The 25,493-nt window shown below is 38.9% G+C and overlaps 1 protein-coding gene across 3 annotated transcripts in view; it reads right to left on the bottom strand.

Moving 5' to 3' along the window:
• Positions 1-25,493, bottom strand: part of SRGAP1 (SLIT-ROBO Rho GTPase activating protein 1) — a 276,854-nt gene that overhangs the window by 78,634 nt on the left and 172,727 nt on the right. For all 3 annotated transcript variants that reach the window (XM_025476748.3, XM_025476749.3, XM_049115729.1), the window contains 2 exons: positions 12,130-12,312; positions 11,502-11,630 (listed from right to left, as the gene is read on the bottom strand). In XM_025476748.3, coding sequence (XP_025332533.1) covers positions 11,502-11,630; positions 12,130-12,312 — 312 coding nt within the window. The remainder of the gene's footprint in view (positions 1-11,501; positions 11,631-12,129; positions 12,313-25,493) is intronic.

The following is a 25,493-nucleotide window of genomic DNA, read 5'->3' as shown; positions in this document are numbered from 1 at the left end:
AAGAAGAAGTGGTTTGTAAAGGTACAAAACCAGGTCATCCCCATATTGTTCTACTGCAATTCAATCAATTCAATTTGATTCAATTCAACCCACTAATTGACCATCTATTAGGTGCCTCGAAATTTGCTAGGCTCCAGGAATATGAAGACTGGAATGTAGTAAACCATAATTTCCATTCTCAAGGAATTTAAATATAAGTTGTTTATTATTGTGCTACTAAGAGAGTAGTAGAGAGGCACAAAGGAAGTAACCTCTGTACAAAGGATGCATCCATCAGGATATGAACCATCAGATCGACCTTTATGAAGGCACAGATTCAATCACTGACCTAGCCTTAGAAATGTCAACATATTTAATTCTATTCTCACCCTCCAATTTCAGAATTATTAAATTTGGGATTTTTCTATAGAGATAATCTAAAATCTTGCTACTCAAAGTGTGGTCTGATAGTCGTAGACTATCAGCATTACCTAGAGCTTGCTAGAAATGCAGCATCTTGGGCCCCAGCCCTGACCTGATGAATTAGAATATGAAGTTTAAAAAAAAAAAAAATCCATGGGTGATTTATATGCACATTAAAGCTTGAGAAGCACCACATTAAACCATCGATTACAAAAAGGTCCTATAACCCCCTGTCCACTGGGAGTGCTATTTCTCCAAGTGGGCAAGAGAATCAACCTCAGTAAATGTTATTTGATTTTAAAAAAGCAGGAAGAAGCAGCCATATCACAATTACAAATACAAGCAAAATACAATTGTGAAATATGGCAGGCTCATCTTTGGTACATGTTCAGTGGAATCAGCTGCACTCAAATATAGAGAATAATTTTCAGTTAATTAAAAAATTCTAGTCTCAGATGAGCGAAGTCCTCTTTTATTTATTATTTATTATTTTTTTTTTGCAAAGTCCTCTTTTATTTCTTTTGCTGCTCAAAATCCATAACTGTCCTGTGTAGCCATTTTACACATCAGAGGGACCGAAAAATTATCCTTTCAGTAATACCTCATTTCGTGCAAACATGAATTGGTAAAGGAAATGGCCTAATTTCTTTGAAATGTTCTGAAAGAAGACAGATTCAGCTTGATTATAATGAAGCAGATCACATAAGCTGCTTTATTTTATGAGTACTGATCCCAATGGGAGTTAATAGAAAATTGATACTGAGGAAAGAAACAATCTAGAGAAAAGCCCCCCTCCCCCCCAGTCTCTTTTCAGCTTACAAAGGAAGAAAGAGAAGAACAACAAAGGAAAAGAGGAAGGGGAAAAAAAAAAAAGACATTCAGCCCCAACTACCTAATTGAAGTAGAGTTCTGAAAATACATACTATTTTTTTTTTTTTTTTTTTTTATTATTATTCCCAGACTGAAACAGTTTGCTCCTCAAATTTCAAAGAGTTGCTTCTTTGGGGAGTAAATGTCAAAATTACAAAAGTACTGTGCACGCTTTCACACCCAGGGCACCCAGGTGGATTTGGTGGGCATGGAGCTAGTGAGATAGCCCTGCTTTCACTGGTGGTTTCCTAATAGGCTGGGGAGAAATATGCATGTGGCTTTGTACCCAATCCAGAGGCCGCCCCAGGTGTCTTCTGGTCTTCGAATGCTATACCTCACTCGGAGGTCTCTGTGATGAGCCTGATGGACAATTTCCTTCTCTGATCCCTACAGAGCTTATCAGTCTGTAGAGTCACTTAATTAGCATGATTCTCTTACTTCTGATATGCAACGTTTTCTACGCTCTAGGTTTTTCAAGCATCCTGGACTTTAAAAGAAACAAGAATAAAATTTTTATTCAAGCTCTCCTGAGACAGCAAGGCCATTCACACAATCATCTTTTTTTTCTAAACTGGATGCTAAAATGACACTGAGTATGTTAAAATTCACGGTACTTGGTTAAAAGGCCTAAAGTAATTCTATGGAGTTTATGAATTATTAATGACAATATGAAAAACCAGCTTCTGCACAAAGAGTTGAGTTATAACCCAAGTGCTTTTAATGATGAAAATACATTAAAAAATCAGTAAGATATCTTATGAAAAAAAACAAAACAGTGCTATTCTGATGACTAAAAAACTGCATGGATCTATAAAATTACGGATTAAAACTGGGAGGAAAGTGAACTGCATGATCTATAAATTACGATTAAACTGGAAGGAAAAGTGTTGGAAGTAGAAGAGTATTTTTTTTATTTTGCTTTGTTTTTAAATATTCTAATAGCTGCCAAGATATATATCCCACTAGGTAATATTAGTCTAAATCACCACAGTAAGCTAACTTCTTTAGGCAAAAGGGTTACAAATAGTATCAGAAATAAAGATGAAATTCAGGTTTTGAGGACTGTAACAAGTACTTCATCTTGTTTCAAAGGCTGAAAGGTTGGCTGAAATATCCTTGGTGGTTATACGATCACGTATAATTGGATCACGGCTATGCAGGGAGAGAATTTTTTGTTTATTTGTTTGCAAAATGACATAAGAAGCCCTACTAGGTACAAGTCTGGAATTGTAATGGAATTCCAATGGAAGCAAGTCCCACATACATGTTTACAGAACTGTTTTAGCCAATGTCATTTGCAGGGCAGCCCTGGAAGTGGCAGGAGGGCAGCCCCAAGCTCCTATGTGACTGCAGAATTAAGCAGTTGTCATGAGAATGCAGAGGGAAGGAACTCTTCTGCATAAGTATTCCAATCTAATGTCATCATTCCTGCCTCCATCTGAGAGGTTTCATGATCTATTGTCCTGGCTTCCACCACTGGCTTTTAATTAATAAGCTTTTGGCTCTGACCATTCCAGAGTCACGGATATCACGTAAAGACTTGGTCTACCCCTTACTTTAAGTCTTTCTACAATAGTGCAACCCAAGCAAACCATTGCAAAGCCCCTTTCACATAACTATGGGTAGGCTTTCCAAGCACCAGAAGTAGGTAAGTTCTAAGTTTTACATTAGATGTCAATGAAGAACGCTGACTTCTTCTGAATAAATTATCTTTGTCCCTTACTATTTTCCTCTCTAGCTATTCAGTACTTCACCTCAGAAACCACAAACTTGTTTTGTGCTAGATGGGCATCTCATGGGACTGAACTGGATGCTTAAAATTCTACAGGCAACGTTTACACACCTGCTCTCATGTCTGAGTTCCTGATGGTCCGTAAAGAGCTGACAATTTAATTCTCACTGCTGCTTTAATAACGGCAGCCAAACATTTAGCAAAACTTGTTTTGAGTTTCTTTTGTGTAACAAAAAGGTCAAAATGGTACATCAGAATGGATACAAAATAGGCAACAGGAGGAGAACGGAGGTTGCATATGCCTGAGCCAAAGAGTAGGACCAATAATCATTTGGGGCCTAACCCAGCTCCCACTCCCATGGGCAATCATTTCTCTCAGAGGAGCTGCCACCAGATGCATTTTTCCCCAGGCCAAATCTCTGTAACTACCCTGAATCCAATCACAAAGTTGGAAGGCGAACAAAGCAAGCCCAAACAAACACGTCTGGCTGGTAATACTATGGCGAAGATAGAAAAATAGGCAGTGCTGAGGTTGGGGGGTGGGGGGGAGGCGAAGGGTCTTGCTCTTTTAACATAGGGCAGCTGAGTGCAACATGAATGAAAAGAATGAGTCTGTCTTGGAAAACTCTGGAAGAGGGTTCTAGACAAAAAGAAAGGGCCCAGGCAAGAGAAAGCTTACTGGGTCTGGGGAACAAAAAGGCCGATGTACCCAAAGCATGGTAACTAAGGAGGAAGTTGAAGATGTCGATGCTGAGTGGCAGGTGGCAGGTGGGCACAAAGGTCTTGGTGAAGAGTTTAGATTTTATCCTAAAGACAATGGGAGGTCACTAGAGAGCTTTAAATAGGGATCGACAGGTCTAGTTTATCTTTTTTAATACACTGGCTTCTTGGGAAGAGAATGGATTACTGAGTAGAAGGTCCTAGTGGAAGTTGAGTGACATCTTAGAAAGCTAAGTGTAGGCAGGAGATGAAGAGCTTGTGTAGGAGCCAGTGCAAGCAGCAAGGAACAGCCAGGCTTGGGATATTTAGGAGGTGCAGGTGACAGATCCACTGATGCATTTCTATGTGGGAAATTAGAGAATTGGATTTTTGGTTTGCACAATGGGGTGGAAAGGTGTGCCACTTACTGAGGTGTAAAAAATGGCTAAGGAAAAGCTACATGTGTGGAGAATGAGGATGATGATACGGGCAAATGGGTATAAAGAGTTGAGTGTATGACATGTTCAAGATGCCCATTAGACACCCGGTTGGAGATGTCCAGGGCGGAGTTGCATACAAATCTGAAGTCCTGGAAAATGACCAAGGCTGGTGATAAAAATCTAGGAACCATCATATGGTATTTAAGGCAAGGGACCTGGAGGTAGAAAGCCAAGGATCATGCCTTAGGTAACTTTCAATATTCAGAGGTCCAGCCAAGATGGAACAACGAGCGCTGGAGACTTAGGGCAGCCTATGCTGCAGGTAGAAAACAGATATGTGCAGTTTCTTTTAACAAAAGATGCCCATGGCATCTCCACTGGAAGGAACATTTATTTGTTTATTTATTTATTATTTTTTAAAAAAGATTCTATTTTATTAGAGAGCAGAGCAGTGGGGAGGGGCAGAGGGAGAGGGAGAAGTAGACTCCCTGCTGAGCAAAGAGCTGGACACGGGGCTCTATCTCAGGACACTGAGATCATGACCTGAGGCAAAGGCAGACACTTAACCAAATGAGCCAGCCAGGCGCTCCTGGAAGGAACTTTTAAAACCATGTACTTCAGTCACCCAACTCATTTCGGCTTTTAAATACCCCTTCAATCACAAAGGGATAAAAACACACATAAATCAGTTTACATGATAACTACACTATCCTAACCCATTTACCATGATCTCTCTATCATTTTCCTAATAAGAGTTCAGGCCTAATGGGGGCTGCAGTATTACAATTTGGCAGGTTTTCATGGATAAATCTAAATACCATTATGTATGGGGATAAGTCAAGCTAATTAAGAAAAATCTGAACTCTGAATAAGTTGTTTTTTAATTAAACACATGTCTCTAGAGACAAAAGGATAAGGCTAAAAGCTTTAGGACAGCTGATTACTTAGACATGATAAAGTCAACACAGCATGCAGTATATGATGTAATCTAATTTCAATTTCATTCTGTATAAATGGCTAATAAAATACATGACAGATATCTTTACCAAGAAAATTAGCTGCAGTAAGGGATTATTTTGTTGCAGCATTCCACAACAGTTACAAAGATTTATCCTTCAAACTCCAAAGTGTCCTGCAAACTCTTACAGGGAGTAACAGGAAACCGTGAAACTCTACTAAAAGAATTACAAATGCTTTATTATCACCAGATAGATGCTCTGGGACAAAGCACCCATGGAATTCTGCTGTGGAGGACTTTGTTTCTCTGAATGCCTTTTGAGGGTGGGTAGGTGTGGAACTGGACTGAGAGAGGCTACATTATCAGTTGTTTGAAGAATTCCAGATATACAGAATGCTGAATTTGATTGCAGATCTAGGATTATGAGAAATAAGACCTGTACTTGTCCTCTTAGCAAATCATAATCACTTGAAAATCTCAGCATTCAACTACAAATACTTGTTGCCCACATGATATTTCTTCTGGGTTGTAACATTTGTAATGCATCCTGACTCTAAAGAGAATTAGTTACAGTCTTTATTTTATTTACTTTAAAGATTTTATTTACTTATGAGAAAGAGAGAGAGAGAGAGAAAGGGGGGGGGGGGGAGGCGCAGAGACACAGGCAGAGGGAGAAGCAGGCTCCATGCAGGGAGCCTGACATGGGACTCGATCCTGGGTCTCCAGGATCACGCCCTGAGCTGAAGGCGGCGCTAGACCACTGAGGTGGGCTGCCCTAGTTACAGTCTTTAAAAGATGCCCCTATTGAAGGAGATACTAATGATTATAAATGCAAAACCTATTATTTATAAAACTATAATCAGTTTTCCTTTATAATTATACCTTTATTTTCCCAAACCAATGAAATTTCCTTTGGCCAATATCTGTAATCTATTTCTTATGATTTGTATTTATTCTTTTTTTTTTTTTTAAAGATTTATTTATTTGAGAGAGTGAGAGAGCAAGTGTGTGTGTGTGTGTAGGGGGGAGGGACAGAGGGAGAGGGGGAGAGAGAATCTCAAGCAGACTCTCCTGTGAGTGTGGAGCTGACTTGGGGCTGGATCCCACAACCTAGAGACCACGACTAAGCTGACCAAGCTGAAATCAAGAGTCTCGACACAACTGATGGAGTCACCCAGGCGCCCTAAATTTCTATTTATTCTTCAAGTGACAAAATAAACATCTGTTTTTGGTGTGAAATTAACTTTTCCTTCCACCTCCCACCTGATTTCGAACTATGAGGTTGTTACTCTACAAACTAATTTATCTAGGACTTTCTTTTACATTATTAATTTGTACTGTGAAAAAGCATTTTGCTGACTGAAGTAAATTATAGCTCAGACTTGATTCAAAATTAGTTTATTTCCAATTTAATAGGATCTAAATTCAACAAGTTTCAGCACGTCCTTAGTTTATTGCTAGGGGCAAAAACTTAACTCTATGATGGAGTCATCAGGGTCACATCACCCCAAGCCAGTGATCAATTTTAGCATCCCTAGTGGTGAGTTAAATAGGTGTTGTTACATGTCTACATAAGACACAGCAACATCACCTATGGTGTAATCTGTTGCAAAGTACTTAATTTGAAGTCATCAAGCCTTTATATAAGTTTCACTTTGTAGGAATTATAGGGAGCAGATAAACAGGCTAACTGACACCATAAAGAATAGAGACAAATCCAAAAGCTGAGATGTTCTGAGGAACAACTGTCCATGTCTCCTCAACAAGGGGCTTTGTTAGATTTAAAAAAAAAAGAAAAGAAAGAAGACTAATGGAACACATCACCTAGATGCAATGTGTGATCCTAAATTTGGTCTAGTCTAGACATACCAGCGGTGAATGTTTCTTTGGGGTCATAAACAGGAATATGATGTGGCTATTAGAAGAGTTAAAATTTTTCTGAAATAGAAAGATGGGGATCAATGATTGAAAAAAGTAAGTTAAGAATCTGTATATAATATGATCTCATACTCTGCTGGCATATATATACACAAATATATTTATATATCTACCTAGACACAAAAAATGTCTACATGATGTTAAGAATGTTATTGTTTATTTTTGCTTATAATTCTTTTTTTTTTAATTTTCTACCACCTACGTGAACTCATTCTCTAATAATAAAAGACCAGTTTTAAAATACAGATGCTAGGGGCACTTGAATGGTTCAATCAGTTAAGCATCTGCCCTTGGCTCAGGTCATGATCATTTTCTATGGAAAATTTGTATGACTGTTTTATTTATACCAATAGACTCATTCATCATGGTCCATCACAGGAAATGTAGGAGATAGATTATTGATCCAAGCAGAAACGAAGGCAAACTGGACGTGTATATAAAGAAGGTCTCAATTTGAATTCTTATTTATGTTGCTTTGACTCAGTCAAGATACATTTAGTATCCTCCATGTCATTTCACAAATAAGATGTTAAGCATAAAAAATGTTGTCTTGGGATGCCTTCGTGGCTTAGCGGTTAAGTGCCTGCCTCCCGTCCAGGGCATGATCCTGGGGTCTCAGGATCGAATCCCACATCAGGCTCCCTGCATGGAGCCTGCTTCTCTCTCTGCCTGTGTCTCTCTGCTTCTCTCTCTGTCTCTCATGAATAAATAAACAAAATAAAAAAAAAACAACAACATTGTCTTGACTTTTTCTCATTAGAGATACAACAACTCTTCCAATAATTATTAGCTCACTATTTTTTTTATTAGCTCACTATTAAAGCGATTCTGCTAAATAAGCTCACAAAGTATAAAGGATTCTAGATACCTTTGCATGATAATCAGTGTTTCTTTTTCACCAGGTAGGGTCAAGCTTAATGGTTTTAAGGATCACCACTATATATGCAAATTGCATTGCTACAAAATAAGCAGCCATTTTAGAAGGTACACATCCACCCTCTGACTCCCTTAACAATTAAGTCAATGAAAGCATAATTTTCATGAAGAAAGGATTCAATCTCTATTGGATATGACAACAAACTTCCTTCTTTTAAAATTAATAATGAAGTTGTATTCCTTGAGAATTACTCAACATTTTAAATTTAAGGCTGATCTTTTATTTATTTATTTATTTATTTATTTATTTATTTATTTGTTTGTTTGTTTGTTTGTTTTAAGGCTGATCTTTTAAAAGTCCATCCTTTCTTAAAATTCAAAGTTACTTGATGTATTTAACCATGATGTATCTACATCAGACTTAGATTTGGAGGTTAAAAAGTCTGAGTATGAAGCTTACCAACTTCCCTAGCTGTGTGACCTTTGACAAGCTATTTAGCCTAAATAAGCCTCAGTTCTTTAATCTATAAAGCATAGAAAATAGTATTTACCTCACATGGTTTGTGATTATTTGATGAGGTTATGCTTAGAAACCTGCCCGTCACATAGTAAGAGCTCAATAAATACCCACGACAATGATGATGACTCTCTTGAAAGGTTAATCCCGTCCTATAAGTGCCAATAGTATTGAGAATGTTACTGTCCTCTCCACACAGATGACCAACAGGTACCTCAGTCTCCCTGAGTGTAACAGAACTTACCGCTCCCTGCCCTTTGACGCATGTCTCCCTACAGTCCCCATCTCAGTTAAAGGCACCAGTGCTAACCCAGTTACTCAGGACCTGAATTGAGGCGTCTCTTTATCCTTCTTTTCACTTTACAATCATGTTAAATTCCTTCAATATATTTTGAATCCAACCAAACACTTCTCACAGGTCTATTGCAACCACCCCAGTCCAAGCCAGCACTGTCTCTAGCCTGGAAAATTGCAAAAGACTGCAGATACAGCTCACTGTTTTCATTCTCATCCCCTCCTTCAGTCTGTTTCCACCCAGATGCCAGTAGGCGTCTTGAAAGGGTAAACACGTGATGTCACTTCCCTGAGTAAAACCCTCCAGAGGCTTTCCACCACACTTAGAACACAATCTAACCCCTTTCCCTGTCCAAAAAGACCCTAAGTAATTGGGCTTCTGCCCACATTCTCTTCCAGAACCTTCCTCTTCACTTACTCTGCTCTGGCCACACTGGCCTCCTCTTTGCTACTTCCTGAGCATCGTGAGCTCGCCAAACATGCCACCGCCTCTGTACCTTGAGTCTTGCCAGTCCTTCTGTATGAGGGATTCCTTCCCCACTACGCCATGTGGTGCCCAGCTCACTTCTCTGCTCAAATATCAGACTTTTCCTGAATACCATCAAAAGAGCACTCCGATAGTGGTTTTATTTTTATTTATAGAATTCTCACGATGTGTGTGTATACGTAAATATGTTTATGAGCTGATGTCTCAATTAGTACAAAAACTCTCTAAGACAGGAACTTTGTTTTGTGCATTGCTGGATCCCCATGGTCAAGAATAGTGCTTAGTACCTTGCAGGTGTTACAAAAAAATACTTCTCACTACATGGAAACTTCCTTGTGTTAAATTGGCTTGGTAGTCTAGCCAAGTACTCCAAAAATAAGCCCCCAACCAAAAAATAAACATGTAGAGTAGTTACAAAGAATTAGTTCCATGTTCTATAAACTTCGCAGAATCTCTATAAATCTAAGTTTGAAGACAGGGGTCATAAAATTGTTCTTTTTTATTCAGAAAATCTAGCAGTCTAGCAGAAAAAATTCCCTTCCATTTCATCAGAGTGCTAAAAGAAAATTAATTATTTCATTAAAATACTTATAAAAAAGGAAGAGAAAAAAGTTTTCCCTGGTTTTATTTTTAAGAGTTCTGTGTAAAGAAATTATGATAGTATGGAATAAAACTGTTTTTAGACTCCAAGAAAAGGCACATCAGAGTGTTAATAAACTAAAAAATCATGTCCTTACTTAACAGTTCTTTTGCAAAAGTCCCAAACTGTGTCTCTAAAACAGTTAAATCCATGAGACTTTAATTCAGCATAAAATAAAGTTGCTTTAATGTACTGCATACCTAAATTATGATACTATGAGCCGCAGGCAAAAAAAAAATTTATTGTATCTGTAAACTGTTAAATTTAATCAATACAGGGCAGCACATGAATACATTTCCAGCAGCTAATTCTCTGAACCTCTATCACTTCATCTGTGCTTTCCTTACAAGACATTGCTTTTTTTTTTTTTTTTTTTTTTTTTAATTTGCAGCGATGGATGTTTTTGGACTGGGATTTCTGTCTGTGTCACCTATGTAGTCTCCTACAATTGGAGGTTTTCTAAATGAAAGAACAATGAAAGGGTTAAAGCTGGGAAGTCATTGCAGTAATCACTGCGTGGATATACTTGAAGAGATCTTTTTTTTTTTTTTTTAAAGATTTTTATATATTTGAGAGCAAGTGAGCATGCGCACAAGCAGGGGGGTAGGGTGGGAGCGGGATGGGGATGTGGGGTGAGGCAAAGGGAGAGGGAGAGGCAGGCTGAGCAGGAAGCCTGATGCAGGGCTTGATCCCAGGGCCCTGAGATCATGACCTGAGCTGAAGGCAGATGCTTAACTGACTGAGCCACCCAGGTGCCCCTATACTTGGAAAGTTCAAAATGAGCCAAATTACTGCTTTTGATAGCATATCCTCAGAGAGAAAAGTACAGCATTAGATGAATTTATGAATGTGGTTTAAGTCCACTCTACTTTGCTTATATTATTTACCACAACTAGAAGCAAAGCTATCATGTGTGTAGTCATCTGCTTAACATCTGTCTTTTCCACTTTACATTCCTGAAGGTAAGATCTGTATATACTTGGGGGTGGGGGGATAGGTGAAATAGATGATGGGGATTAAGGAGGGCACTCATGATGAGCACAGGGTGATGTACAGAACTGCTGGATCACGATATTGTTCTCGTGAAACTCATATAACACTGCTATGTTAACTAATTGGAATTAAAATAAAAACTTAAAAAAAAATTGCATATGCTTCTCACAGCCTCAGCACCTCACAATAGTTTTTGAATCAGTTAGGCCTGTGCCGTAGCATAATTTAAAAATGACTGGTTGCCCTTCCTAGCTAGTTTACCAGGCCTTCGTAGCTTTGCAGAACCTAATAATTTGCTTTTCACTGGTTTTAGGATGCACACTTTTTCACGTGCATCTTACAATCAATATTGTCTTAGAATCATGTATAGTTTAATTGGCAGTATTTTTTCCTTCTAAGTATTACATAAAAAAACATTGGTTTGAGAAATGATGGTGTTTTAGAATCAATGAAATATAGTTATTGCTATTTATATCTTACTATGGAAAAATTTATGGGTGCCTGGATGGCTCAGTTGGAAAAGTGAGTGACTCTTGATCTCTGGGTCTTTAGTTCAAGCCCTGAGCTGGGTGTAGAGATCACTAAAAACAAAAGTAAGTATAGTTAAATAAAACATAAAAACTATATGGAAAATATAAAAATTTCAAGTACTTACGTCAATTAAATCTGAAAGATCATGAATATAATACTTGAAAACTGAGGCATTGGTTGCTTCGAGGGTTAGGAGATATTCATTCCGTGCCTTAATCGATTTTAGCTTATTTTCTGAATACTTTGCTTGTCTCTGGAAATGAAGATGACCCAGGTATTGGGAAAGACAACAAAGCCATTTAGTCAGAGAAATATATGAGACTTTCTACTCATCCAGACAATGTATTCTACATATGCCCATGACCTTGCAAGCCCTCTGAGAAAAGTACATTTTGAATCTAATTTAAATAACTCAAAGTGCTCAACAATGTATGTGGGCTTCAGGCCCAACTGCAAGGAAACCTCTTTGTTAATATTTAAGTTTTTCACGTGGTATATTGATAGTCCTTGGCATTCGGCACTCAAAGATGTCCAGCTGTTAGTACATGGTTTTTATGTTTCTTTTTAAATTTATTTTTTCACTTTTATTTTTTTGGTTTTTATGTTTCTTAAGCATTTTTCATTCCCATGGTAGGAAATGTGTCATTTCACAATAATTTACAATGTGTGTCTATCAGTTATTACATCAGGGTTCTTAATATTGTCACCTCAATATTAAGGCAGAAAAGCTCTGTGATGTTTTTTTTACTTACTTTTTCTTTCATTTTTTCAATTTTCTTTACAGAGCTGCGCCGCTGATGTCTCTCCTCCAGTCTTATATGAAAGACTGGATCACCAGATCTTCCAATTTGCTTTTCTTCTTGTTTCTCAGCCTCTTTCAGCTTGCTCTCGGCACTGATGCTCTCTGCATGATACATATGGTATGTTTTCATCACCTGTGAAAATGTGACCCAAATTGTTACAAGGTGCCTGTCTGTAACTCCGAGAGTGAATGGAAGCCATTATGTGAGGAATATGTTAAAAATATCACCTTCCAACTGGCAGGGAGGGAGCCAGATTGTTAGTCAAATAGATGAATTATGGACTATTGCTTCTACGTACAGCAAAGAGAAATATGCAAACTCACCTGCCAGGAAGAGGCACTTAGGGGACAGGCTTTGATGAAAAAATGATTTACAGAGTCTTATGCATGCTTTCAGTGCACTTGAAAAGTTCCCTTAAGCTTAAAAGTGTTCTCTGAAATCTCTGCATTATTAATCTGCAGAATAAACCATTACTCATGGATAAATTTTACCCCAGTTTTAGAATTCTAAAAAACTCCAACAAATTAGTACAAATCTTACTAAAGACTTTTTTTTTTTTTGCATAAAGTCTACTGGTCAAAATACAAATGTAAATATTAAGGTTCATACAGAGCTTCAGTTTAAAAAAATTGTTTTTGACTACAAAGTAATACTTTATGTTCAATGTAGAAAACATATGATTTAAAAAGGAAAAAAATTTTTGGTACAACCATTTGGTCTTTTTCTTATGAAAACACACACACACACACACACACACACACACTCTTCATTTGAAAATGACACATATTTCTCCTTTTAAAAAGTTTGTACCATACTGTATTAAATCTCCTATATCTTTTTTTCACTTAATATATCAGAACACTTTTCTGTATCACTGAATATTCTTCTAAAATATAATTTTAAGAGCTGTATAATATTTCTTTATATGACTAGGACACGACTGATTTCCTATTGTGGAACATCTTAGGATAGTTCAACTTTTAGCTTTATAAAAGAAGCTGTGCTGAAACCCTTTTTTTTTTTTTTTTTGTGCTGAAACCCTTAATACATATATCCTATCTTATTTCTTCTCTTAGAAATGATACACATTTGAGCTATATTTTAATATATTTAGGAATATGCAGAAATAAAATTTTGTAATGTATCCTTTCCATTTATGCTGTAAACTTATATAAAGAATGATCAATTTAAAAATTAAAAAAATTTAAATCCTTAAACACTTTGATTATTTGTCACAAATATTTATGCACAAAATTATCATATTTCGTATGGTACATTTTCAGAACTGCAGAGTTAGATAATCTGCACATTTTTGAGGTTTTTGACACATATTGCCAATTTAACACTCTGCAATTTTGAAAAAAAGAAAACGATCTATACAACGATTTCCCAAGCATTTAAAAAACATAGATGTTATTTTAATAAATATTTTTCAAATAATAAATAAGTGTATTTACTCATAATATTTATATCTATATATAATCCCCGTATTCTTATATACAGAGTAATAGTCACAGATTTTAAACATTTTTTTTTAATTTTTATTTATTTATGATAGTCACAGAGAGAGAGAGAGAGAGGCAGAGACATAGGCAGAGGGAGAAGCAGGCTCCATGCACCGGGAGCCCGATGGGGGATTCGATCCTGGGTTTCCAGAATCGCGCCCTGGGCCAAAGGCAGGCGCCAAACCGCTGCGCCACCCAGGGATCCCTAGTCACAGATTTTAAAAGATTTTCCCTGAAAATCACAGTTTTCCAACATAATTTCAATCTGCTTTTATAAGCAGTCAGACACCTGGGCCAATTCTAAAACTTGCTTATTTTAAGCACAATTCTACTGCTTAAAAGAGACAACACAGGAAAGGTATGACTCAAAATGCATATCAGGGAATTTACTGGAACTTAGCACCCAATCGTCAGTGGTGGCACTTTCTCATAAGTCATGTCAAATTTGGGCAGCCTGGGTGGCTCAGCGGTTTAGTGCTGCCTTCAGCCCAGGGCCTGATTCTGGAGACCAGGGATCGAGTCCCACTTCAGGCCTGCTTCTCCCTCTGTCTCTGTTGCTCTCTCTTTCTGTCGCTCATGAATAAATAAATAAAGTAAAAAAAAAATTATGTCAAATTCTCATCCACATAAAAATTTATTTCATTTGTAAATAACCCATAAATTATTCAGAGCCAGTTTTAGGACTAAAATGTAGTTGTTAAGAGATTTAATGTAACAGTTTGAAATAAGGACCTTGATTTTTTTCCATTTCAAAAGATGAGTTTGAAAATAGTTTGGGAACTGGAAGTATCACTGAAATATATTTATTTAGGATGAAGCATAGAAAATTGCTGTTTTGGTAGGTTACGTAAAAGGTAGAAAGTCAGCACTTTCTTGAGAATGGTTCAACTAACTACACATTTTCAAGGTGACTATTTGCAGGGTAAAACATGGGGTTAATGAAGAGCCTTTACTTATTTTCACAAAATCTGATGATGTCTTTCCTTAAGAATGTAAGCTAGCACATCACATTAAAGGCACTGCTGAATAAGAACAAAGTAAGGGCAAAACTGCAAAGTCGTGGCAGCTTTTTCTGGGCTGTGTGTAATTGCAAAGTTATCTGTTTTTAGTAATTATCAAACCTGTCCAGGAGAAGTTTGGTTGGCTACTGCAGTTTAAAAGAAAAATAAAATAGCAGTAAGAAGCAGCTGGGCAGCTGGGGAATGAAAGGGGAGTCACCCTACAGCTGGGCAAACAGAAGGTCAATGAATCTACTACACACCTTGCATTTTTAGGCTTGGCTCTGTTTGTACACTCTGCCTGAAGCAAACCCACATACCATTTGGGTCTTGGTTCCAGTTACATCTTTAAAGAGAGAGTGGAAAAAAAAACAAAACAAAACAACCCAAAACCACAACCCAATAAATCTCTCTCTCTCAGCTGTATTCTTCTTGCTAAAAGCCAGTAAAGAAGAAATGAGAAAATGTGACTCCCACCACAGAAAGATGAAAAGGCATCCCAGATAGCCCTGAGTATCTGAGAATTCTTTTCTTTTAAATACATCCTAAAGAAAAGACTTGAACTCTTGCTTTATTTAGATGCTGAGGGCCTGTGTAAGCAAGCAATTTGCACAATCTAAGCCTTATGTACTGAGGATACTGAGCTGGCTGCCAGCATGGTATTTCTTATGGACTAGCCTGGGTTAAAAAGAAAACATTCTTGACCTCATACTAGCAAGAAAAGAGTGTGAATATCCCATCATAATGTGGTTCAGCACAAAAGCTGAGGTTTTTCTACCCAGTTCAATGGTAATTTCCAGAAGGAAATTTCTTTGTTCAGTTTTCCAATGCGACTTAGGGTTTCCACTATTTTCTAAAACGTTAACAATGACAATGAATGAATTTTAAAAGTTGAGGAGAAAAACACTAAAAGCTTTTTGAGAACTCTAATTGCAGATAATGAATGCAAGTACAAACTACATTATTTAAAATGTAAGCTGTTGACAGAAGTTAAATGTGTTTTGTATTTAAAATAAAATAACAGACAGTTTTCTCTTTTTCAAGGAAGGAGAAGAACATTTTTATTTTTTAAAGGTGCATTTTGAATACATACGACAAAGAAAGTAACAGCTTCTCCATCAGCCTAATGCAAACACAAGCATTTGCATACCAAATGACAGGATAGGCATATATCCATTTAAATATGCTCCAATAACATATTTTCCTATTTGAATTCTTCTCTACTAAAACCTCATGCATAATTCCCCATTGAACACACTCAATTTATCTTTCCCACTCCATCTTTTCTTAACTGCAGGATATAGTCAAATAGATTTCTCTGCAATTGTGAAATCCAGTGCAAAACTTCTGCACAGAAACTGTTAATATTTTTTCCTTACTAACAGACTCATCTAATGTATCTGATACTACTCTTGTATTTTAAATCAAAATAATTAAAATATCTATAGTAAATTTTAATATTTAGTGTCATAAAACCATTATGTATCTGAAAACTGTCACGTTTGGAAATCAGTGTATTAATCAGTGTACTGATTTTACTTTCTGACTACTGGCACAGAAGTTAGAAGGTGTGTTTCTAAGAATGGATCTACCAGTTACCAGGTGTGGGGAATTTATTTTACACTTTTGCTCACCTTATAAGGTCACTGTGGTCACTCAATTGTGCATATCTAGGTGTGTGGTGTGTGTGCACGTAATAAACTTCACTGAGTACTTGCAATGTGTATTGTGTGTGTATATATGTATATAATGTACATCATTAATATAATTTAAGCTGATTATGTATATGTATAATATGTATATAATCAGCTTTAAAAGCATTACATAATGCTTGTTATAATGCCAGACACCATTTGAAGTACTTTACAAATAATAGCTTTTTTAGTCCCTCTAAAAACTCTTCTAAGGTACATACCTTTATTCTTTCTATTGTACAGATGAGACAAGAAAGGCCTGGAGAGGTTAACAAACTTGCCTAAGGTCACACAGTGCTAACTGCAGGATAATGGTTGGAGCCCTGGCAGTATGGTTCCACACTGGGTGTTCTAGACTGCTAGGCTATAACCTTTGGAACCTCTGAAGCACTATACAAAAGGAAGGCCTCTTTACCTGGGGGATATAGCTATTCCTGGTTATGTTTAGGAACAGAAGAAAAGAAAGGCTGAAAGATAATTTTTTATTCACTCACCATTTGCCTGATGTCTACCAACCATAAGGCAATGATGGGTGTAAAACTAAAGACTTGGTTTCCTACTTCTAAGAGTTTAAATTGTTGAAGATTAAAAAATGAGCCTTGGAAATTCTAATGGATACAGATAAGGGAGAGCACACTCAAGCTGGAAGAACAGTACAAGCAAAGGTATGTGGGTAAGGGGAACATACAGGGATGGCGGGCATGTGTAGACTATGACTTTGAGAAGGGGCTCTAGGGCAGGGCTTGGAAAGTGGATCGTTGGGTAATTGAGCAGCAGGATGACTGCAGACATTGTCATGGCCCAGATCAGGGGAGCCCTGAAATATCAACCAAAAAAAATTTTTTTTTACAATGTATCCTATAGGGATTCATGAATCCACAGAGGTGTGAATGGTATGGTCAAAGCAGCATCTTAGCAGTAATCTGGTGAAGATATGCAGGAGGGTCTGGGGTATGAAGCAACCTGATGCAGCATAAAACAAGAGGGTATGGAAAGAAAGAGAACCCAGGGTGATCATCACAGGGCCTTTCTCCTGTTCTTACTCTGACCTTTCCATTGACTTAACGTCTCCCTCCACCATGGGGTGCAACACCCTCCCAGTCTGGTCCTAACATGGGCCCAAATAGCACTTTGTGCACTCTTCTAAACTAATCACTTAACACTACCTCCTCAGAATGCGTGCTTTCCTGCCTCTGTGGTCCTCGCCCAAGCCAGTCCTGCTGCCTGTGATTCCTCTCCCAGCATTGTGTCCTAACATTTTGACATCCTCCAAGGCGAGCTCAGATTTCACCTCCTGCTAAATGTTCCCTGGTTCTCCAACCAGAGCTATCTTGATCTTCCAACTGCCAAGACCTTCTCATTGACAGCACTTCAGACTCCCTGCCATGTGTCATAGATATCTGCGTATGATCCAGTATCATGGATTGTCCTTAAATTCAGCTAGGGCACCAACAGAGTCTTGCACACCTTTGGATTCTTGATCTTGCTTTTATTTTATTTTATTTTATTTTATTTTATTTTATTTTATTTTACTTACTTACTTATTCATGAGAGATACACGGAGAGGGGCAGAGACACAGGCAGAGGGAGAAGCAGGCTCCCTGTGGGGAGTCCGATGTGGGACTCGATCCCGGGACCCCAGGATCACGCCCTGAGCTAAAGGCAGACACTCAACTGCTGAGCCACCCAGGCGTCCCTTGATATTGCCTTTTTAGGGTGGGAGTAAAATGGGCATTTGGTGAGCAACAAATGAAGGGCAGGAAGGCATTTTACAGTCAGGTTGTCCATTCGTATATTTATTTAACAATTATTTACTAAATACCTAGTATGCACCTGACATTCTTCTTCTCCGTCCCCATCATTCGAAATGGCATTGTCAATTAAATACCTGGGGGTGGACGTATGAGATGATAAATAGCTCTAAATCATCATGAGATACAGTGAGAGTTGGAGTTCATGGCCCCTGAGAAAAGAAAGGTGTGGTGGTGAGGCTGAGAGGAAATGAAAAGCAGTAATGTTGGTGACAATATTTCCTAATTCCATACAGCGCCTGCTGGGTTAGTGACTCCATTAATCACTGAAAGCTCTTCTGAGAAACCACATTTTTGGGGTTTCCTTAACTGTCCGCATCCTAAGATAAGGGTCGCTTTTCTACCATCAGGACATGAGAAGGCTCTAATTGTAACTGAGTTTCTGCAAGTGCCAGACTAGGAAAACCACCAAGTCAGGGCCAAGGCCTTGGGAGCCCATTCCTGTTGTTTCCCAGCAAGTTCTTGGGTTCCCCAGGAAAGCAGGACCCTTGGGCTACCATACGCTAAGCCCCAGGGGCTGTGCTGCAAGGAACCTGGCCCTTCCCGGGGCTGGTCAGCCTCAGGTTATGGAATCTGCTTGGCCAAGCTGTGTCCCTGGGGCACAGCTTGTTTTAGATAGGGGCAGTGGCAGGAAGTACCCTCCAGAGAACACTCATTAACACTCCAGGCCATGATCCTCCCATCTGCAACCTCGAGCCTTCTTGCTCTTTAGAATACTGAGCTAACCCTGGTGATGAAGTTTCTAGAGCTTTGAGTTTCTATGCTACGGCTTACTAGCCAGCAAGCTTCTTAACCTTTCTGGGCCCTATCTCCTCTGAGGTAAAATTAACATTTGATGACAGAATGCATGGAAACACATAATGGAATATTACTCAACCATCGGAAAGGACAAATTTGCTACCATTTACTTTGACGTGGATGGAACTGGAGGGTATTATGCTGAGTGAAGTAAGTCCAATGGAGAAGGACAATCATCATATGGTTTCATTCATTTGGGGAATATAGGAAATAGTGAGAGGGACTATAAGGGAAAAGAGGGAAACTGAGGAAAAATTAGAGAGGGAGACAAGCCATGAGAGACTCCTAACTCTGGGAAACAAAGGGTTGCAGAAGGGGAAGTGGGCCAGGGATGGGGTAACTGGGTGACAGGCACTAACGGGGGCACCTGATGGGATGAGCACTGGCTGTTATACTATATGTTGGCAAATTGAATTTAAGAAAAATTAAAAAAAAAAAAAAAAGAAGAAGCACAAAACAGAGTGGATAGTTTTGATTCTTGACAGTTTTTAAGATCTGACATAGAAGTAAGTGTGTGGGCTCCGGGGCCAGATTACTTGGCTTCATATTGAGGCTCCAAGCTAAGAGGTATTGGCCATTGTCTCTGAAAGGCAAGGCAGACCACATGGAGGCCTTCCCTGCTCTTTCATGTTGAGACCTAGGCCAGCCAAAACCTCTTAAAAACGAATATATCAGGAAGGAATGTCCAGGTGGTCTGTGTACACACTTACGTATTCATAAAACACACAGTGTGAATTCATACTTTGAAAACAGGCCTCTAGCGTGTCTGTAACGTACGCTCCACAATTAGCACCCTTTTCAAGGGTGCTGACAGTTACTGTGAAATTGAGTGGGCATTAGCCCAGGTTTCATAAAGCAATGTATATTGATCTGCATTTATTAATCCTCTGAAGAGCTACTGAGTATCATAAGCCAGGCACTGTGCTAGGCTTTCAGACCAGAGATGACAGACACAATCCTTACTCAGTGGGAAGACAAAAGCAAGCCTACTCTTAGAGTAAGACAAACCCGAGGTAGGGAGGGCAAAGTTGTGACTTCAGGGTAGGCTGAATGGATAGTAGTGGGAGAAAGATTCCTTCTTTTTAATCAGTTTACATTTAAGTCTGGGAGCTCACTTAAGGAGAAAAGTGGAGGGGGTGGGTGCATATTTTATTTATATCAAGAATGTAAAAATGGGGGCACCTGGCTGGCTCAGTTGGTAGAGCATGCTACTTGATCTTGGAGTTGTGAGTTTGAGCTCCATATTGGGCATACAGTTTACTTAAAAAAAGAAAAAAAGGGGGGGGGGCAGCCTGGGTGGCTCAGCGATTTAGCCCTGTCTTCCACCCAGGGGGTGATCCTGGAGACCCGAGATTGAGTCCCATGTCAGATTCCCTGCATGGAGCCTGCTTCTCCCTCTGCCTGTGTCTCTGCCTCTCTCTCTCTCTCTCTGTGTGTGTGTCTCTCATGAATAAATAAATAATATCTTAAAAAAAAAAAAAGAATGTAAAGACAAAAGAGAAGCCAATCCTCTACATTACTACTACTAGTCAATACCTACAATGGATCCATCTGTTTTCACCCCAACCTTTACCTCCCACTTAAGGCCTATGAGTGACACTTGTCACTGTTGTTTATTATCATTTGTGGCATTAGGGCTGGAAGTACTGAGTGGTCTGTAGGACAGACATAGTGATGAACTCTCATAAGTCCATCTTCTCTTCCTAGGCTGATATGGCTCTCTGTAGGTCAATGAAAGCAGAATTTACAAAATTCCATTATATTTGAAAAATAACATAAGAAGAACTCACTTTGAGAGAGAGTATAATGGCGGTTGAGCTTAGATTCACAGGGTAGACTGCTTGGGTTCAAATCCTATTTCTGGACTTAACTCACTGTATGATCTTGGGGAAGCAACTTAACCTTTCTGTGCCTCAATTAATAAAGGCACAATTCTGTGCCTCACTATAAAACCAGCATAGCATTCCTAGTCACTGCATGCCAGCGTAGTTAGAAGGATTAAAGTTGTCCACACATGTAACGGACACAAAAAGTCTGACATAATAAGTATACAGTAAATGTCAGTTATTGATGTTTGAAAAAAAGGTTAAAGAACATTTTTTAAAGATTTATTTTATGGAGAGTAAGAGAGAGAGAGAAAAAACACATGTGCTACAAGGGGATGGGGTAGAGGAAGAGGGAGAAAGAGAGACTCTCAAGCAGACTCCCCACTGAGCATGGAGCCTGACATGGGGCTCTGTCCCAGGACCCTGAGATCATGACCCGAATAGAAACCAAAAGTCAGACGTTTAACTGACTGAACCACCCAGACACCCCATATTACAACACATTTTAAAAATAGGTAATGATTTCTCTATGACTGGAAAGATTATCATCTTTTTTTTTTTAAATTATTTATTGGGGTGCCTGGGTGGCTCAGTCACTTAAGCACTGCCTTTGGCTCAGGTAAAAGAAATAAACATTTTTATTCATTTGAGAGAGAGAGAGAGAGAGAGCGTGCGTGCACAAGCAGGGACAGAGGGAAAGAGAAGCCGACCCCCGGCTGAGCAAGAAGCCAGAAGTGGGGCTCAATCCCAGGACCCCGAGGTCATGACCTGAGTTGAAGGCAGATGCTTAACCTGCTGAGTCATGCAGGTGCCCTTTAAGATTTTATTTTTAAGTAATCTCTACACCCAACATGGGGCTTAAATTTACAACCCCAAGATCAAGAGTCTCATGCTCTACCAACTGAGCCCGCCAGGCAGCCCAAGATTATCACGTCCCCTTTAGGGAAGGAAATGGGCAATATTTCCATTTATATGTATGTTGAGAATTTTAGCAAAGCTCTTTAGAATGAGCAAATCAATCAAGGTGAACAATTAAATAGCACGAGATGCCTTTATAGCTAGTTTATAAAGAACATTTGAGGTATGTTGTGGCTCCACTGAAATGAAATCAGTACAACAGTCTGAATTTATCATCAAATTATATTTATAATTCAAACAAATGCTTTGAACAAAAGGCATTGTCTGGGACTCTGGACTCTGCTAAGGGACTGCCAACCAACCAAAAGACAGGGAAGGAGAAATGCAGAGAATAAACACAAAGGAAAATAGAGAAGACATACATGCAAAGGGAGGAAATACGGCTAAAGAAAATTTAAAAATAATTATATTTAGTGTACCGTTAAAGATTTTGTTTCAGGAGTAATTATAAAGAGCACTATTTCAATGGAAAGAGCTTAGGTCTACGAAATCCAATAAACCTGGATTTTGATCTTCACTCTGCTGCAAAACAACTCTGTAACCTCAGCTTTTCTGACCCTGGGTGCGAGTCTTATCTATTAGAGATGACAACATGAGGTCTCCCGACATAACCAAAATTAGGGGAACAATCAAACTGTGCCTCTCAAACACCTTGAAAATTGCGGAATGAAAGAAAATGTGCGAACTAGAGGCCAAATCATAGAAGGAAAAAATTGATCATGTAACTAGAAGTCTTCTTTCTAAAAGGATTTTAATATACCCCGCTAAAAGGAAAATAGTTGATGAAGCTCAGAGGAAATAATACAGGATGGCATTTAGCAGTCTATAGGAAAATAAAATACAAGCCATTGTTAATATTTAGTATTTTTGTTTTTTGTTGGAAATGGACTGTTTTCTTCTTCAGCTTCAAGAGCCGGTGTTAGGGGAAGGGGCGTTCATGTCTTAGATATCCAAGGGTGTGAGCCTTTAATCCATCGCGCCCCACCCAGGTGACCTGGTGGCAAAACTACTCATATGCCTGCTAGCCCACAGCTTTCTCACCTGTAAAGGGGGCGGCTAGACCACACGATCCCTCAGGTTTTCTCCAACTCTAAAATTCTGTGGGTTCATGATTTCAGATACTCATCTCGCAACCACTAAATACCGTAAGAATTCATGATTTGAGTGTGTGTGCATGTAAAATACTTCTCGGTGGCTAAAGGGATTGATTTTTTTTCAGTGTCAGAGTAAATGGCAGATACATTTTAACCACAAGGAAAAGCCAGTATAACAAATTGTACTAATTACTGCCTTCTGCTTCTGTTGACTTGAGGCAGCAAGTAGTACAGCGTGTTACGCTGAGAATAGAAGATTCCTCCTCCAATCCTCCATGGGCTCTGAGGCCATAACTCATCTGCCTCGTTGCACAGAAAATACCTAGAAATGAACGATGCCTAGATAGTCTAACACACTGTTATACTGATGAACCTTATTCCAGGATATCTATCACTCTAGTGACTTTAATTAGCTCCCAAGCTAATTAGTGATCAATCATCAAGTGCTCATCAAGGAGAACCCCAGAACTCTTTAGTGGGTGTGGGGGTGATATACAGATTTGCCACATGTTTTTTTTTTTTTTCTTTAATTGTAATATTTAGGTTAAAGCCGGGCATTAGGGGATCCCTGGGTGGCTCAGCGGTTTGGCACCTGCCTTTGGCCCAGGGTGCGATCCTGGAGTCCCGGGATCGAGTCCCACGTTGGGCTCCTGGCATGGAGCCTGCTTCTCCCTCCTCCTGTGTCTCTGCCTCTCTCTCTCACTCTCTCTCTCTATCATAAATAAATAAATCTTTAAAAAAATAAAAAAATAAAGCCGGGCATTAGTCATCGTTTTCAAAATGCTAAACTTGATAATTTTAAAGTGGTAATATAAATTACAATTAGTTTCCCAAGATTTTGCTACTTTAATAAAAATTTTTCATAAAAAATGACTAATTTATCCTAAAGAAGATAAATTATTTTATACCTCATTAAAAAGAGTGTTTCTATTTGTAGTTAGAGTGACCTGTATTTATTAATCTTAATCTGTCCCAGCTCTATTTGCAACAGTCACTAGAGGCAGTTTCTAATTTAAGTCTTTGAGTCATAGGGATTGTTGGTTTTGTTTATGAACTCTTGATGAACATTCACATTCAGCAAACATTTCTGGAGCCCCCTACTATGTACCACAGATAGGCCTTGTCCTATGTGATTCCATTACATTCTGTTACTAGAAATCCAATTACATTTTATTCTTTATTGATTGATACCAGTTCATTAGTGCCTAAGAGTAATTTTTCATCAGAGCAATTAATGTGGCATAAAATCTGCCCACTTCACAATTATCAGAGTTTTCTAATATGAAATAAATGCCACTTTATCCAAGAAATTCTGATTTTGTGAAGGATATTTTCCTTCCTTGTCTCTCAAGTGCTTCATGTGTAGTGGGGATAAAGAGAGGGTTTAAGGGCAGAGGATTTTTTTAAAAGTCCAACATACTACTCCCTTTATTTTTATATCAATGATTTGCTGATACTCTGGCAATTCAAGCACATGGAGTTCCCTGCACAGGCAACGTGGTTTCACACATCTGTGCTTTCCCTCAGGTACTGTTTTTTGGAATACCCTTTCTACCCTCTCTTTATCACTAAAATCAGGCCTCACGATCTCCAGGAGGCTCCCAGGTGACTCTGGGCTCTGCACAGAGCTGTGGAGACCTGTCTCTATCTAGTCCAGCATCTAACACCATGTATGGAAGTATCTCACTAGACTAGCTCATTGGTGATAGGGTATGCCTGTCATCGATGCATTTCCAGGACCCGTATATTTGATGAAAGGCCCTTCCCAGCCACTCTGTGTGTAGTACTTGGATGCAATAGAGATGATGCTGTCACAACTCTACAGCAGAGGCGACAAGGCTTTTAGTGCTTTCCATTAACTGACTTAGAGACAGGGACTAGACCGAGATTTGGGACAAATGCCGAATAACTAAATTCTATAAATCCTAGAACATTACAGATCATAGGCCTCCTCCACTTACTTGCTGGGCAACCATTCTCTGAGGAAGGAGAACACAGTCTCAAAGGACAGCCGGTTCCATTTCTCACCGGCTCTAATGGTTCAACTCAGGCACCAGACAACCTGGGTTTAAATCTATGTTTTGCCTTTTAGAAGGTTTCCCCATCTCTCATTGGAAGTAAGAACAGTACCTGTAGGCTGTTGTGGAGAGAGAATGAATGAATGAATACATGTCAAGCCCTTGCAGTTGGAACTGACACACATTGAGTGCTTAATGGATGCCGTTACCACACGAAACACCCTTCTATCACACCCTTTAAGCCCACAAAGGTCTCAGCCCCACCGACGCTGACTTGTCTATTTTCACACCTGAGAGGCTGAGAGCAGAGGGACGGTCTTTGTTTTATGCATCAAAGGAACAGAGCTGCAGAGAGACTTAATCCTTGCCCAACAAGTCAACAGAGAAAGTCAGTGTAGAGAAGGTCATTCAGCAAGCCCTTGTTTCAAAAGGCATTTTCAGACAGTCCTCAGAGCACTGAAATACAAGTTTAATCTACTAAAAAACAATACCCAAGGGCTGGCACCTGGAATACGTACTAACCAGGGCCACCCTGATCACAGTGGCAGCAGTGGCAAAGGGAAAGTTCAGAGTAGTTGGCAATATGGAGGGGGAAAGCGTATGTAAAATGGAAAAGCCAAAGAATTTACTAGACTTTCAAGGTCTCCCACA

Source organism: Canis lupus, chromosome 10 (assembly GCF_003254725.2).
Source record: "Canis lupus dingo isolate Sandy chromosome 10, ASM325472v2, whole genome shotgun sequence".
Taxonomy (NCBI): Eukaryota; Metazoa; Chordata; class Mammalia; order Carnivora; family Canidae; genus Canis; species Canis lupus.
Note: the sequence above shows the minus strand (reverse complement) of the source record. Positions and strands in the feature narration are given on the sequence as shown.